General features: G+C 47.0%; 1 protein-coding gene across 1 annotated transcript in view; it reads left to right on the top strand.

The window, feature by feature from the left end:
• Itpr2 (inositol 1,4,5-trisphosphate receptor type 2) overlaps window positions 1–17,653 on the top strand; it is a 387,801-nt gene that overhangs the window by 70,768 nt on the left and 299,380 nt on the right. The window contains exons 3-7 of the mRNA XM_032905407.1: window positions 6,885–7,000; window positions 7,830–7,916; window positions 10,644–10,802; window positions 17,010–17,108; window positions 17,491–17,574. Coding sequence (XP_032761298.1) covers window positions 6,885–7,000; window positions 7,830–7,916; window positions 10,644–10,802; window positions 17,010–17,108; window positions 17,491–17,574 — 545 coding nt within the window. The remainder of the gene's footprint in view (window positions 1–6,884; window positions 7,001–7,829; window positions 7,917–10,643; window positions 10,803–17,009; window positions 17,109–17,490; window positions 17,575–17,653) is intronic.

Genomic DNA, 17,653 nt, shown 5'->3' with positions numbered 1-17,653 from the left:
AAGAGGTCCCGATGTTGAGCTGCGTTTCCTCTGACACTGCGTGGTGAACCCCTCGGGTCTTGCCAGATGACGAATGTGTCCAGAGATGCTGTGTTCTGCAGATTGTTGGCCTACGAGGTGAAGGTTAAACTTGTAAAAGAATTAGACTCAAATCGCTTCTTTTTATTTGTGCTTCTCATGATTGTTCTATGAAGCAAATGTTTCCTTTATTTTAAAACCTTTTTGTTGTTATTGAGCCTTAAGATGATGAGAGGCCATTGTGTATTGACAGAGCGGCTCTGAGGGAGTTTCTGACTGGAGAGTCCCTTTCAAGTTGAGAGAGTGAACAGACGTAGAGAGTTAACTTCTGTTTCATTCTGGGTTTTTGAGACAGGGTCCCACTTGCTGTAGCCTAGGGTAGGCTCCAAGCCGCGGCAATCCTTCCACCTCAGACTCCCAAGTACTTGGATTATAGGTGTGAGTCACCACCAGCTTTTTAGAGAGCTAACTGTAACAGCAGGGTTGGCAAGGTCTGGGTGAGTCTGAACTAGCTCAATTCTGCAAGCAGGAAAAGTGGACCTGTTTGAGGTGCCACTCAGGCTGGGATTGTGACCGAGCCTGAGTCATGTTCTACTTAGAATCCAACAGGAAGCGTCCCCTCTGTTCAATGCTGTCCTGTAACAGAGACTTCAAGAGTTTTATACAAAAACACACTGGAACGTCTCCCACCGAAAGGGTGAAGGTGTTGTTCATTGCACACTCTTGGGGTGTGTTCAGGCTGAGCCCGAGATGGCTTTTTCCTGCTTGCTGAGGGCTTAGGCACCTCTGAGAGAAGGAGGCAACATTAATCCTACGGTGTCACATTAAGACAGGCTTTCACCTTCACAGAGGGTTCTCACAGTTTCTCTTCTTGTCCGCCTCAGCGGCCCTGTGAATTAGGTGTGGCCAGCGTTATTAACACTTTCATCAGGCAGTAAACTTAGAATTGGACAAAACATCCGACCAGCCCACGATGAGTGTGTATATCCCAACGTCCCCTGAAGGAGGCAGAGCGAGAAAACTAACCACACACGTAAGCTCCACTCCCCCAAATTTTCTGCAGAAGTCGTCTGACTGGTGGCTTGTCAGTCCGAACTGTCTTGCAGCCCTTGCAATTGTCTCATGCCTTATTTACTGACTTATTAAATGAAACGCTACCTGTGGGAGATTCCCGAGGGGCAGCTGACTGAAGCTCTGCCTCGAAAGGGATTTTGCAATAGGAGGCTTCGCCCTTCAGGCAGGATGGGTGGAAGCTTGTTCATCTGGGCCACTTCACTCCTCCCTTGCCCTGTCTGCAGCCCCACAGCCACCAGGCTTCTAGGCATTGGTCCCGTCCATGCTCGTGCAGAGCTTTACCGAGTCTCACTGTAGTGGTCTTCCGACCAGCCTCCCTGGGACCCCTCACCTTTTGAGTGCTGTCAAAGCTTGGAGCTCACTGAGAGCTCAGCATTTGCTGTGGGCTGTGTTGGTGCAACTGAGCCCGGGGCCTCTCCCTGTGGGTCCGGACCTCAGCCACATACTTGGTTTGCAGGTCCTTCTCGCACTGTAACGCCTTGCACAGCTGTCGGCTCTGCTGCAGTGACCTTGCACCCTGCTTCTGTGTTTCCTCCTTGGGAAGTCTTTTCTGACGTCTGCCGTGTGCGTCTGCCGTGTGCGTCTTTATTCAACATCTCCAGAGCCCACCATGGGAAACTTCACAGGGTGGCTTCCTAAGAGTGGGAGCTGAGTGGAGCTGCTCAGGCTGGCCCCCTGTGGGGGATTACAGCGAACAAGGCTGGATGTTTGGTGTTTCCTAACCATGTCACTCACCCTCAGTGCTGTCTGCACAGACATTTTCCTGGCTTCCCAAAGATGCCATTTCAAAGGAGTGACATTGGGGTGTTCTGGTATTTACGACAAAGTATTTTTTCTGGGTCAGAAGTCCCCCTGCTGATGAATTACGGTAGGAATCTGTAGCAAGCGAGAGACCTGTTTCTTCTCTTTTCACAAGTGGTTGAGTCTATGATGGCGGGCCGTGGATCACGGGGCTCTGCTCTGCGAGAGCATCAACTTGCGGTTCTGTTGTACCGAGATGACGGCTCAGGTTGGCCACTGCCTCAACCTTGTTGAAAGGATCTACAGCATTAACTCACAGTCCCTCCCTCATGGTTGTGCTTCAGAGCTCTGTATTATCCTCTTTAGTCACTAGTTTGTAGGAAATACTTTCTGAGCCGTGTAGGGATGCACTGCCAAGGACAACATGTCTCAACCGTAGCCTTTGGTCTTCACCGGTATGTGCCAGGTACTTCTGAGTCACACCGAAGCTGCAATGGTCTTCCAGCCTGGGTTAGCAGTTTGAAGGTGTCTGTTTTCTGCTCTGTATAAACTACCATTCTTGGGCTGGGGTTATATCTTGGTGGACTTATAGCTTAGTGCTTGCCTAGCATGTTCAAGGCCCTAGGTTCAATCCTTAGCACTACCAAACCAAATAAACAAGCATTTATTGATATTAATATATATTTATGAGTGTCCTGCTGCATATACATCTGTTTGCCTGAAGAGGGCATCAGATAACGCTATAGATGGTTGTGAGCCACCATGCGGTTGCTGGGAATTGAACTCAGGATCTCTGGAAGAGCAGTCAGTGCTCTTAACCGCTGAGCCATCTCACCAGCCCGATATTAGTATATTTAGAAAAACTTATTATTGCTTCTTTGTGAGTTTCACATCATGCACCCCAGTCCCACTCATCCCCCCTCTTGTATCTGCCCTCCATCCTTGCAACCACCCCACAAAGGAAAAGACACACACACACACACACACACACACACACACACACACACTAACAAAAAATAAAACAGCATAGACAGCATGTCATTGTGGAAGCCGTAGCATGTCACAGTGTGACCAGCAGTGTGTCCCTCTGTCCACACATCTTCAGTTGTGAATGTTCCTTGCAATGAGTCACTGGCCTGGTTCAAGATCTCTGGCTTCTGTGACACCATCGATATAATTAGATCCTCACCGGGACTCCTTTTGGGTTATCCTGTTGCTGTCCGGCATCATGGAGATCCTTCAGTTTTGGATCAGCAGGACTGGCTCTCTCATGCTCCCCAACAGTTCACAGATAATACAGATTCTGCCTTGGGCCAACTCAGAGCCCTGGATCTGGGCCCGGGTGGCGGCTGAGCTGGTCAGCCCTCTGGTTCTTCCTTATCTTCACCACCAGGGGGAGCGCTACAGCACTGCTCTAGCTAAGCCACCCAATGCTGCCACTATCTGGAGGCAGGGTCAGCTTTCCTGCTGCCCTCAACCTGTACCCACGCCTCCAGAGTCAAGGCATGGGACCCGCGCTCCCAAGTGCTGCAGCCTGTGAGGGGCTGGGCCAGTTCTGCACAGACGCTGGACATACACGTGGTCCTAGGTGGCTGCCCAAACCAGGGGCTTCCCCATGGTATCTAGTGGTAGTGTGTGCCTCCCACCCCTGCTGCTACGTAGCCACTGACCCAGACAAGGCCCTCAGAGCAGCAACAAGGCCTCAGGTGGTGGGGTTGGGGCGGGGTTGGGGGCGTGGCTATGCACATCAGTCTATTCCTCTCCCGCCCTGTGTCTTCAGTTCTGTCTCCCTTTACAATGCTACAACTGGTGTCTACCACACGTTTGCATATTGTAGTGGGTCCGGCTGGGTGACCTACTCTGTGTTGCGTGGCCTCAAGAGCCCGTCCATGAGACATGGCAGTGGGTGGGTCTGTGGCGATCTTCCCTTCCCCCAGGGAGTTCTGCGAGGCAAGCAGGTCTCTGGGCCGCTCTCCCTGCCCATTCCCCATGGCTTGGCAGCAGGAGGGTCTCTGGATGTCTTCCTCCTCCGGTGCTACTGTTGTGTGGCTGCAGGCAGGGTTCTGTGTGTCTACAGCCCTCCCTGTAGTGCAGTGGACGGCATCTTTCCCTGCCCAAGTTGTGACATGGCGGTCAGCAGGTCTCTGGGTGTCTCCTAATTTTACTTTTAGCCTCCACTGCCATCAGCACAGCCCTGGGATACTGCGATGACCTCCTTGTCACTGACCTCAGAGCAGCAGTCAGAGGTCCCAGCCCAACGCAAGTCAAGGCGAATTAGTATTTTTTTAAATTATTTTTATCTGTATGTATTTGTACTGTGTGTGTGTGTGTGTGTGTGTGTGAGAGTGAGAGAGAGTGAGAGAGAGAGAGAGAGAGAGAGAGACAGAGAGAGAGACAGAGAGAGAGACAGACAGAGAGAGAGAGAGAGAGAGAGAGAGAGAGCGCCAAACTCTGGTCCTCTGGAAGAGCAGGAGCTGCTCTTAACCCCCGAGCCACCTCTTTAGCCTCATGTATCTTTAAAGTTAGAAATTTCAAGTTAGTTTCTGTAATATGAAAATAGGGAAATTGACAGGATGTATGGGGTAAAGGCGCTCTCTGTGAAGTCTGATGACACGAGTTAGATTCCTAGAACAAAGTGGAAGGAGAGAACCGACCCCCACAAGTTGTCCCCTGGCCTTCACCAGCATCCCCACAAATACATAATAAATAGATAACATAAATAGATTCTATGTGTGTATTCTAAGTTCATTATATTTCCTGGTTTTCTTTTTCTAATTTAAAAACAAATTTTAGTCATACGCCTTGTCTTGGTCAGTGTTCCATTGCTGTGAAGAGACAGTATGACCAAGGCAGTTCTTATAAAAGAAGGCTTCTAGCTGGGTCTTGCTTACAGTGTCAGAGGCTTAGCCCAGTATCCTCACGGTGGGAGGCTGCATATTTGTTATGTGCATGCCTGGTGTCCAAGGAGCTCAGAAGACGGTGCTGGATCCTCAAAGTTGGGGTTACCGTTGATCATTACCTACCACGCAGTTGCTGGGAATTGAACCTGGGTCCTCTGCAAGAGCAACAAGTGCTCTTAACCACTGAGTCATCTCTCCAGCCAAATTTTAAATTGAATATTAATTTGAGTGTGTGTGAGTATGAGTGTATATGTGTTTGTATGTGTGTAAGTGTATATGTGAGAGTGTATGTGTGTGAATGTATATGCAAGAGTTTATGTGTGTGAGAGTATATGTGAGGGTGTATATGTGTATTTGTGTGTGAGTGTATATGTATGTAAATGAGTGTGTGAGTGTGGGTGAGTGTATGTGTGTGAGTGTGTATGAATGTATATGTGTATATGTGTGTGAGTGTATGAGTGACAGTGTGTGTATGAGTATGTGTGTGTAAGTGTGTGTAAGTGTGTGAGTATATATGTGAGAGTATATGTGTGTGTATGTGTGAGTGTATGTGTATGTATGAGTGTACATGTAAGAGTAGATGTATATATGAGTGTATGTGTAAGTGTATGTGTGTATGTGGGTGTGTGTGAGTGTATGTGTGAGAGTGTGTGTGTATGAATGTGTGAGACTGTATGTGTATGTATATGAATGTTTGTGGTCTGTAAGTGTGTGTGTGTGTGCACGCGAGTGTAGTGTATGTATGAGTATATATGTGAGAGTACATGTATATATGTGTATGATAGTGTATGTGAGAGAGTATGTGTGAAAGTGTATGTGTATGTGAGTGTGTAGGTGTATGTGTGAGCATGTGTATGTATGTGAGTTTATACATGAAAGTGTGTGTCTGTGTGAGTGTATATGTGAGAGTATATGTGTGTATGTGTATGTGAGTGTGTGTGTGAGTGCATGTGTGTGTGCATGTGAATGTGTGTGTGTGTAAAAAATGGAGAGAATGTTTGGGTCTGGTTTCATTTATTGCTCTCTTATCTGTGATGTCAGGGTTAAGTGTCATTGCTCCCTGGCTAGGCTGGTGGACTGTGTGAGTTGAGGAGGGACTGAGCAACCTTCCCTGTCCTCTTCCTGACTGTGGCTGAAGAGTTCTGCCAGTGCAGCAGGAAGGGTGTCCAGGGCCCCTCTGGCCATGGGAGGTGGCCTCCATTTTCTGTTGACTCCTGTGGCATAGGCCGCGGAAGGAGCACTGCTGGGCTGGCTCTCCCCACCAGGAGAAATCACCACTGTGCTCTTCTGCTTTCGAGGCGTCACTACCGTACTCACCCGTGGTTGTGATTTCCGGCCCGAGTACTTAGGAATTTGGTATCAGGATACAGTTTGGCTTTTGTTTTGCTTGGGTTCTTCTTTCCTATTACCCCAGCTTTCAAGTGTCCACCCTGGGTTCAGCCTGGGTATGTGGAACCTGCAGGGGACTAAGATGCTGTCACGGTTGTGTGGTTGTTATTTCTTGCAACAAAAGCACTGAACATGGAGAAGGAATCACAGTATAGCAGCAGATAAGGCATCTCTTTCGTTTGCTTTCAGTCTTGAGGCAGAGTAGTCCAGTCTGGCCTTGAACTCACCATCCCACTGCCTTGGCCTCCTGAATGTAGCATGGCCACGTTCAGCCTCACTGTTCGTGTTCCAAGATCAGATACCTCCTGACCATTAAGAGACATCTCATTGGTGAGGTGTGGCGGCTGTGCCCGCAACCCTAGTACTGACAAGGCAAAGGCAGGAGGATCGGGAAATCAAGGCCATCCTTGTCTACATAATAAGAAGGGGGTTAGCCTGGGCTACGTGAGACCCTGTCTCAAAAGACCAAAGCCAACTAAGAGCTGCCTTCTGTCGCACTGCATCACTTTCCTCGTGAATTACACTAGCTAGGAGTGTTCCACAAAACCCCGACAAGGAGAGGTCTACTAAACGTAAATGGACGGTTGCTGAAACGTAAGGAGGTATCTGAAAGGGATGTTATGGAGCCAGTTAAGACTTGCTCAGAGAATGACCGATGTGACTTCTGCAGACGCTGAGATGCCAGTACTCCAAACCAGCCTTTCAAATCGGTCTGTAGAGCCCCAGTTGCCTCAGCTGCCCATCTGTCTGTTGTTTCCTCAGACTGCCTCTTCAAGGTGTGCCCCATGAATCGATACTCTGCCCAGAAGCAGTACTGGAAAGCCAAGCAGGCGAAGCAAGGAAACCACACGGAGGCTGCCCTGCTGAAGAAGCTCCAGGTAAGGGCGGCCATCTTCCTCCTGAGGCGGGCAGGCGGGAGAGCCAGCCAGTGGAGGCAGGGCGTGGTGCACAGGCCGACCTTGTAGTTGCAGGCCGTGTGCCTGCTTACTCCTGGCACATGGGCAGCACAGCCCCACTGTTATTTTTCTAAGCTTCTCACCAGACTGAAAATGAATAAAAAATCTCTAACTATTAGGTCTAATCATATTTTATTCCACCAAGTACTTATTTTTTCCTAATAGACTATGGAGAAAATGAAGGATTTTTTTTTTGTATGAATTTGTGTTGTGTCACTTAAATGCCAGCCACTCTCAGAATTGAAAGCTATACTCTGAGGTTTTAATTCAACTGCTTTTCTAATAGTTTTATGTTACACAGTAAAAAAAAATCATGGTCCCACAGAACCTTCTATTTAACTGAAACTTGCAGTATAGAAACAAATAGCCCAAGACAGTTGTGGTGCACGGGGCACCAGGATCTGGGTGCTCTCAGTAACAGAAAACTTCCTTGCTTCATGTGGTGGTGCCTGTCTTTAATCCAAGCACTTGGGAGGCAGGGGCAGGTGGATCTCTGAGTTCAGGACTAGCCTGGTCTACAAGTAAGTTTCAGGATAGCCTGGGCTACATGGAGAAACTCTGTCTTGAACCCTGCAAACTGCGTGAAGTTTCCACCTCATATCATAATCATTTAACTCCTGCCCCTCGCCCTGTCCCACTCCCCAGTCACGCCGCAGCCAGTCTGGTTTATTCTTGTTACTGAGAACACATTGTAAGCCATCCTTTCGGCTTGCTGTGTTTCCCCACTCAACCTTCGGTTGCCATCTTGCAGCACGCCGCAGAGCTGGAACAAAAACAGAATGAGTCAGAGAACAGGAAACTTTTGGGAGAAATTGTGAAATACAGCAACGTTATACAAGTAAGTCTCCATTTTTGTCATCAAAGAGGACATCGAAGTATTTCAAGGGTGACTTGTGAAATTACCCACACGGCGGCGTGCCAACGTTTGAGGTGCTATGCTTGTTCTTTTGGTGGGGATGGTAATTAGTATGACATTTTCAGCAAACATCCATTGTGCCGTGTATGTACTAAATATGGTTTGCACCAGCCCCCAAGCGCAGAACATGGGGAATGCATTCAGTGACCTCTGGGTGGGTACCACGCCAAAGACAAGTCTGTGCAAAAGGATTTCTAAGGCCCATGAGAAACAGCTCTTTAGATGATTTGGCTGAGACTAAGATGTTGGTGCTGTCTCTTTCCCTGGGTGGACGGGAAGTTGTACACTTAACAGGTAGTCTCCGATTGTCTTTTAGTCTTCACTGTCAGTTCATGCACAAACCCTGATTTATCTCTCCTGAGTTCCTTTCTCCTGCTTCATTTGGATTTTTTGGGCTTTTTTTTTTTATTTGCTTGTAAGTGCCCCACCTTGTTCCAAAAAGAATGTGAGACCTTTTCCAAGAAACACAGCACACTGGGAGATAAAGCCCCAGTCTCTGAGGAGGCACTTGGGTGACTGACTTGATGAGGTGAAGTCAAGGGTGGGGCTTGCTTAGCAAACCTGTTTGGAAAGTTTGGTAAATCCCTAGCCCAGAGCATTTCTGCCGCTGCTTGGCCACCAGGAATGACCTGTTACTGCCCTGTTAGGGGAGGTCTGCAGCGTAACTCCCATGTGGAGTCCAGAAACACAGCCATTCCCAGAAGTGAGACGAGGAAAGCATCTCTCTTGCGTGCTCATAAAAAGACGATGCTGTTTAAAATGGTAAACAACAGCCTCACAGGTTCCTTACAGTAATCGCCACAATGAGGTACTTTGTAAGGCTGCTTTAAAGAACAATGTCTCCTGATATTTTGTCCTGGACCGATGGCAATGTGCCAGAGGGCAAGGCAAAGCTGTTACCAGACAGGGCAGGACGGGCCTCAGACTTGAGTGTGTAATCTCATCTAGTGATAGAGAGTGGCTTTCAGCTTCTTGGGGCTGCATACCCCCAAGTAGTCTTCCAGAGAGTGTCTCTTCATAGAGTTTTGGTGACTCACTTGGGTTCCTTCTCAAGTACTTCAAGTACAAATGTCTGTCTTCTCAGCTAAGGGCTGAGCCTTTGCCATAGACCATGTAGGTACATACTCAGGCTTGAGTGTGAGTGTGTGTGTGTGTGTGTGTGTGTTTGTGTGTACATGAGTGTGTGAGTTGTGTTTGGGTGTGTATGTGTGTATGAGTGCAAGTGAGTGTGCATGAGTGTGATTGTACACGAGTGTGTGTTTGTGTATGTGAGTGTGCACATGCATGAGTGTTTAGTGTGTGAGACGTGCATATGTGAGTGCACAAGTGTGAGTGTGTGAAGTGTGTTTGTGTGAGCGGGAGTATACATGATCGTGAGTTTGGGTGTGTAAGTATATTTTGAGTGTGCATGTACATGAGTGTGACTGTGTATGTTTGCGTGCATGGGTGTGAGTATGTGTTTGTGTGTATGAGTATGCATGAGTTTGTGAATGTGAGAGTGTGTGTGAGTGTGTGAATGTGTGAGTGTATGTGTGAGTGTGTGTGTGTGTGAGTGAGTGTAAATGAGTGTCTGTGTGTATAAGCATGGGGTCACCCTCATCTCACCTTGTTTTGGAGGACAAGATCCTCATAGGCCTGGAACTACTGGATTCAGCTAGGCTGGCTACCAGGGAGCCCAAGAACCTGCTTCCCCTGTGCTGCGATGACAAGTGTGTGTCACCTCACCCTCCTTCCTATTTTGACTTTTTCTTTTCTTTTCTTTTCTTTTTTTCCGGAGCTGGGGACCGAACCCAGGGCCTTGCGCTTGCTAGGCAAGTGCTCTACCACTGAGCTAAATCCCCAACCCCTATTTTGACTTTTTAACTTGGGGGACTGAACTCCTTGGGGACAGCACTTGATCAGTTGAGCTACTTCCCAGACCAGTAGGATTCTGTGCCTTTATCGGTACAATAAGAACCAAGAGTAGTTAGAAGCTTGAGTTTTGCAAAACGATGATTTTTTTTCTCAATTAAAGATTTGCCTTTTACCCTGAGAGTACTTCAGCTCCATCTTATGGATACTAAAAGGACCACTCTCTTTTGAAAGATTTTGAAAGTAGCTGGGAAGTTTATTTTATCTTTCTGTTTCTAGTCAGTAAGGTCCTTTCTTGGGAAGGCCGTCCACAGCGTGTGTGGAGAAGGGAGAGGGGAGGCCTGGTCCTTTCGCATGCCTCCGAGAGGTGGGAGGTCAGTGCCTCCCCACTGACTCTATTGATGCCACAGAACAGGACCTAATGCTGTCTGTGTGCAGAAGTGCTTAGACACACCGGGTAGGCGTTCTCTCAGGTTTCCTTTAGCGAGTGAGTTCTGCTTTTGTGGTTGGTAACGGATAGGGTCTTGGGGACCCTCCAGGTCGTTTTGGAAAGCCTGGCTTTAGTCTGTTACTTCTCAGTAGGGGACAATGTCTTCAGCATTCCCTGTTGTACCCTCTTCACGCAGTCAGCATCACCCTTGGAGAAGAACTCAGGGTAGCTCGGAAAGTTGGTGCTTGTTGAGCCTTAAACGAGGTCGCCCGTTTAGTGTCCACCGTAAGCCGTGGTGTGTAGATTTATGAGTATAACTACTGAGGAAGCCATGAATACAAGCACTAATGTTCATCTTCCCCCTTCAGCTACTGCACATAAAAAGCAACAAGTACCTCACCGTGAACAAGAGGTTGCCTGCCTTACTGGAGAAGAATGCCATGCGTGTGTCCCTGGATGCTGCAGGAAATGAAGGGTCCTGGTTCTACATCCATCCCTTCTGGAAGCTGAGAAGCGAGGGTGATAATGTACGTGCGAGCAAAGCCACGGGGGAAACAGACATCACGCGGTATTCTTAGAGAACTCAGGAAGTACATGCAGAAAGGGGAAATGCAGTCTTCAGCCAGTTAATTCTACACGATTTAAAGTAGCACGTAAAATAACGGGTTACATCATAGCATTTTTGCACATATGTGTTACTGTGCTTTCTAACACATTTTGCATTAGCATTTTTAAAAAAACTTGGCTAAGCTAAATGCATTTGTTTACAATTTATACCATGCTCAGAAATCACAGGCCAGATGTCAGCTCCCGTTAGTCATCTCCAGTCAGTATGTGGAGTCTTTTCAAAGAGGCAGGTTATTCTTCCGCTTAGTTAGGATTGAGCTTGCTTGCGAGGGAGAGGACCACTAGGCCTCCTGGCCTTCTGAATGGACAGGGGAACCTCAAGAGTCATGGCAAAGCTCTGATCAGTGTCTTCACAGCCAACTTCTTCTGGTGTTTGAGGGGAGGGGCTGTGACATACTCTCATTGTTGTTGACTGCAAAGTGGGATTTTGCAAAAGGCTGTGATGTCCTGATTGCTTACATCGGCGCTTCTCAGCCTTCCGAGTGCTGCGACCCTCCACACAGTGCTTCATGTTGTGGTGGCCCCCAACCATAACATTATTTATAATTTCGCGACTTTATGAATAGCAAGGCAAACCTGTGTTTCCCAATGGTTCCAAAGGGGTCATGACCCGCAGGTTGAGAACCACGGGCTTAGTTCTTTTTCTGCTCTTTTGTAGAAGCTGGGAGGGACAGTGGGATAATTCCATCAGAACAATAGTTTCATCTTACTTATTGAAACGTATCTCACTATGTTCCTGCCTGACCTGGCACTTGTTAGGTGGCTTAGGCTGACGTCTGACTTCCTTTGTTCCTTCTGCCTCAGTACTTGCTTACGGGCTGTGGGATTGCGGGTGTGCACCACCACATCTGGCAAAGGTTTGATATTCTTGTGATAGTCCTTAGCACTTGGAAGATGCTCAGTAAAGGCTGGCTCACAAAGTAAAACTCCTCACAGAGGCCACACGAACCATAATTGCCACGTGAGAAAGTTAACGTGAACTCTGACTGATGCGAAGATGAGTTTCACAGCTGACACTTTGGTTACATCTGTAGTGTGTGTGGAGGTCTTTTGTGTGTCTGAAATGTCTTCTTTTCTCTAGAGAATCTCTTCTATTTTCCCAGTGAATTTTAAAGTGTAAATTCAATTCCACAGGACATGCACGCCATGATTTAATTGGGTTAATAAGTTTTCTGGCGATGTCTTCCTTAGGTAAGGTTTGCTATGCACGGCATGCAGGAATGTGTTGGGCTCCTCAGAAAGTCAGCGCTCCCCTCCCCCAGTCAGTGGGTCTGTGCAGTGAGCATGCTGCATCTTTCTTTACTCTGAGTGTGTAGTGAATTACAATCAACTCTCAGCTACTCAAGGGCTAAAGTGCAGTCTGTGAACTGCCGCCATCTAGGATACCCGTCCTCAGAATGCTGTACCAACCCTCCAACCCCCACGGTGCCATCTATTGGTAGTCATGAAAACTAAAGAGCAAGCCAAAGGAATCCTAAGCTCAAACCACAAAAGAACGTGATGATGGCACGCTGGAATGGGCCTCTGGCCTTTTAGATTAGCTGTGGTCTCCTTTCCCTTCCTCGCCCTACTCCAAAGCCGCTTGATGGTATCAGTAGAGAGTTGAATGTAACCAACTACTTTAGACAATTAGTTTCAGTAGAAAGTCGAAACAAAGTCTTTCACTGAAGCCCCTGTTCTTTTGTGGCCATCCACGATGCGTTAAATTGTTCTTATCTGGATTGGCTCCATGTGGCCCAGGTGCAAGTCTTCCTCCACCTTGCTGCTTGCTGAAACAGTCACTGTGTTTGTTCACCTCCGTGTAGCTTCGTGTGTGACGAAGGTTGCTGAGGAAGGCTGGCATGCCCACAGCCCTGTGTAAGCTGCACACGGATTGTGTCACGACGCTCCCTCTCTTTGTTAGGAATAGGCAGCATTTTGTAACACCAACCTACTGTCGTTTGCTGAAGGCAGTTGCAAATACTATCTCTTTGAGTGTGGTTTAATCGCGACCGAGTTTCTGCAGAAGTATATTAAATGAGGAGGAAGGCTCTACGTTTAGAGGAAGTTTTTTTTTTTGTTTTTTTTGTTTTAGTTTGGGTTTGTTTGATTTGGGTTTTTTTTTTTTTATTAACTTGAATATTTCTTATATACATTTCAAGTGTTATTCCCTTTCCGGTTTCGGGCAACATCCCCTCCCTCCCCCTCCCTTCCTTATGGGTGTTCCCTCCCCACCCCCCCCATTGCCGCCTCCCCAACAGTCTAGTTCACTGGGGGTTCAGTCTTATGGGACCCAGGCTTCCCCTTCCACTGGTGCTCTTACTAGGATATTCATTGCTACCTATGAGGTCAGAGTCAGGGTCAGTCCATGTATAGTCTTTAGGTGTGGCTTAGTCCCTGGAAGCTCTGGTTGCTTGGCATTGTTGTACATATGGGGTCTCGAGCCTTCAAGCTCTTCAGTTCTTTCTCTGATTCCTTCAACGGGGTCCTATTCTCAGTTCAGTGGTTTGCTGCTGGCATTAGCCTCTGTATTTGCTGTATTCTGGCTGTGTCTCTCAGGAGCGATCTACACTTCTGCACTTCTTTGCTTCATCTATCTTGTCTAATTGGGTGGCTGTATATATATGGGCCACATGTGGGGCAGGCTCTGAATGGGTGTCCCTTCAGTCTCTGTTTTAATCTTTGCCTCTCTCTTCCCTGCCAAGGGTATTCTTATTCCCCTTTTAAAGAAGGAGTGAAGCATTCACATTTTGATCATCCGTCTTGAGTTTCATTTGTTCTAGGCATCTAGGGTAATTCAAGCATTTGGGCTAATAGCCACTTATCAATGAGTGCATACCATGTATGTCTTTCTGTGATTGGGTTAGCTCACTCAGGATGATATTTTCACAGTTCCAACCATTTGCCTACGAATTTCATAAAGTCGTTGTTTTTGATAGCTGAGTAATATTCCATTGTGTAGATGTACCACATTTTCTGTATCCATTCCTCTGTTGAAGGGCATCTGGGTTCTTTCCAGCTTCTGGCTATTATAAATAAGGCTGCGATGAACATAGTGGAGCATGTGTCTTTTTTATATGTTGGGGCATCTTTTGGGTATATGCCCAAGAGAGGTATAGCTGGATCCTCAGGCAGTTCAATGTCCAATTTTCTGAGGAACCTCCAGACTGATTTCCAGAATGGTTGTACCAATCTGCAACCCCACCAACAATGGAGGAGTGTTCCTCTTTCTCCGCATCCTTGCCAGCATTTGCTGTCACCTGAGTTTTTGATCTTAGCCATTCTCACTGGTGTGAGGTGAAATCTCAGGGTTGTTTGGATTTGCATTTCCCTGATGACTAAAGATGTTGAACATTTCTTTAGGTGTTTCTCAGCCATTCAGCATTCCTCAGCTGTGAATTCTTTGTTTAGCTCTGAACCCCATTTTTTAATAGGGTTATTTGTCTCCCTACGGTCTAACTTTTTGAGTTCTTTGTATATTTTGGATATAAGGCCTCTATCTGTTGTAGGATTGGTAAAGATCTTTTCCCAATCTGTTGGTTGCCGTTTTGTCCTAACCACAGTGTCCTTTGCCTTACAGAAGCTTTGCAGTTTTATGAGATCCCATTTGTCTTGATTCTTGATCTTAGAGCATAAGCCATTGGTGTTTTGTTCAGGAAATTTTTCCAGTGCCCATGTGTTCCAGATGCTTCCCTAGTTTTTCTATTAGTTTGAGTGTGTCTGGTTTGATGTGGAGGTCCTTGATCCACTTGGACTTAAGCTTTGTACAGGGTGATAAGCATAGATCGATCTGCATTCTTCTACATGTTGACCTCCAGTTGAACCAGCACCATTTGCTGAAAATGCTATCTTTTTTCCATTGGATGGTTTTGGCTCCTTTGTCAAAAATCAAGTGACCATAGGTGTGTGGGTTCATTTCTGGGTCTTCAATTCTGTTCCATTGGTCTATCTGTCTGTCTCTGTACCAATACCATGCAGTTTTTATCACTATTGTTAGAGGAAGTTTTAAACCACAGTTTGCTACTTAGCAATGAGTGAAGCAGTTAGCTTGTGCACATTCTACAAGGAGACCTATGAGCCCAAGAGGAGGAGGATGGCAGCCGGAGTCCAGGCTGTTGGTTGCACTAAGTGCACGAGGCTACACTCCGTATGATACGTGGTTTGGGGAAAGCGGTCACAGGCTCCCGCACACTCAGCTATATACGAAGTCCTTGGTTGTTGCTAAGTCACTGGAAGCAGCATGAGAACAGCCGTGAGTGAAGCATCAATGTTTCCATATTTGAGTAGTTACTTTTTCTTTTCCATCTGGATCTAAGTAGACAAGACAAGGGTCCTTTATGCTGATGGTAGATTGCAAAGTGTGACGAGGCAGGATTGTTTTGTAAGTCAGTAGAAAATCTTAGAGCGTAGGGAGGGATTCTATCGAGCAAAGCGGACTTTGCTGTTTTACAGGCGGCGTGCCCAGCATTTTTTTTTTTTTTTTTTTTTTTTTTAGAGATGGAACTAGGGTGCTGGCCTTCTGACTCCCATTGTAAGGTTCTTCTTGTTGTTATTCCAGGAATCACTTCTAAGCAGGGACAGCCAGCTCCAGGTGGCACCATAGTCAGTGGCTTGAATGTGGCATAGCTGTTACATGGGCCCAAAAGATGCTTTGGGGATTTCAATTTCTTTGTTAAGATATGCTGGAGTGCCAAAGTGGCTGACTGTGGGATATAAAATAAAATACCCTCGTTCTCCAGTTATGTGCCAAATAGACAGTGCCTCACTCCATCAGCACGTCAGGCCTGAAGCCTCACTCCCCTGAGTTATCTATCATCTATCTATCTATCTATCTATCTATCTATCTATCTATCTATCTACTATCTATTCCCAATATACCTAGTAATGTGAATTCCCTGATTGTGGGCTAGTTCTTAGACACAGTTGTCTTCTTCCTAGCCCCTCTTAACTGTTCTCTAAAACAAAGACTTACTTACCTTTATTTTCTATACACAAGTGCCTGCCTGTTTTCATGTTTGGAAGGTCGGACAAGGACCAGAGACCAGCCCCACAAGCAGCAGATGCTCGTCCTACAAACCCAAGGGCATCCTTCCTGGGTTTGATAAGTGAACCTGAGGCTTCCCTGATACGCTCAGATCTCCAGATAGTTCAGGGCAACACAACTCCTCAACATTATCTACTCAGGGTCTCATGACGCTGGGAGTGCGAATGTGTGTTTCGGTTTAAGGTGCATGGAGATGCCCTGAGTCCCAACGGTTTTCTTAGTTGCAGATCAAACTAATTCATAACTGTTCTAATATGCAACTGGGGTGAAGCACGCAAAGAGAAGGGTTTTGATTTTGCTTCAGAGTGGGAAAGCCCCACATAGCCATCTTCTAAAGAAATTCCGCAGTGTACATCTCTCTAGTCACTAGGTCACACTGTCACTGACATTAAGGAAAGGGAGCTTTAGCTGCCTCACACTGAGTTAGGTGCAAGTAGGTGGACCTTGTCATTATCGCCCAGACAAACATCAACCGAGGCTTTGATATTTAGCGCGTTCTCCTGGAACCCTGATGGTTCTTACTTTGAAAGAAGCATACGTAGTCGAAACTTTGGACATATCAAATAAGAAGGGCTCAGAGGCTCCGGGCCAGACAAAGCCTTATAAACCTTTATAAGGTCGGGCATGTCCTACCCTGTATTTCCCAAAGCCAGAAGATGACAGGATGTTTCATAATTCTGAGACTAGGAGCTGATCAGTTAACCAGACTTGCCTTTGAGTGGGGAGGGAACACGGAGTGATCTTGTTCTCTGCTGCCCTGTTGAAATTCTGAAGAGCATCTTGGCAGCCACCTTTAGTATGTCTGTGGAAAGGTCTTGTGGGAGGAAAATAACCCAATTGCGGCTTTTGAGGAATCCAGCTGACATGGAGACCGATGAGGAATGGGACTGGACCACCTTCATGGACAGGTTTTGGCAGGGCGCCAGAGGATGCGACTGTGTGCATGAGGATGTATCTGAACACGCTTCTCAGAGGGAAGAGTCAAGCTGTAGAAGATGACAGCCCTGGGAGGCAGGTTGCTGGTAAGGCTTGCTGGGAAGTTTTTTAGCCCCACAGAGCATCAGAGTGTGTTTCTGATTCCTAGATCGTCGTGGGAGATAAAGTCGTTCTGATGCCTGTAAATGCTGGGCAGCCCCTGCATGCCAGCAACGTGGAGCTCTTGGACAACCCCGGCTGCAAAGAGGTCAGTCAGGAAAGGAGGGAGGGGCTGAGTATTGATCTTCTCTAGAGGGAGGAAGGGAGGAAGAGAGGGGAAAGAGAAAGGCAGAAAGGAGAGGGAGAGAAGAAAGAACACACAGAGGGGGAGGAATAGAAGGAGGGAGAAAGGGAGAGGGATAGGAGGAGGGAGGGAGATCATGTTATTTCTAGATTCTCTCAAGTTCAATCTTGGCGGTGTTAAGGCATCTGTAGGTATTACCTGTCATTTGAATGGTCCTATGAAGAGGCTTTTATTGAGGCTGACACTTTATTGTCTACAGTTGCTTTTTTCCCTTCTGTTCCTGTTTGAAATGGTGCAGAATAGAGTCTATCGCCTTATGTCCTTTAACATTCTTTCCCATTAATAGGTGAATGCTGTCAATTGCAACACTAGCTGGAAAATCACTTTATTCATGAAGTTCAGCTCCTACCGAGAGGATGTATTAAAAGGGGTAAGCCTGCTCTCCACAGAGATCTTCCTCACATTCCACTGAGCAACAGCCCCCAGTACTCTGAAATGTGCACATAGTC

This window comes from Rattus rattus, chromosome 6 (assembly GCF_011064425.1).
Source record: "Rattus rattus isolate New Zealand chromosome 6, Rrattus_CSIRO_v1, whole genome shotgun sequence".
Lineage (NCBI taxonomy): Eukaryota > Metazoa > Chordata > Mammalia > Rodentia > Muridae > Rattus > Rattus rattus.
Note: the sequence above shows the minus strand (reverse complement) of the source record. Positions and strands in the feature narration are given on the sequence as shown.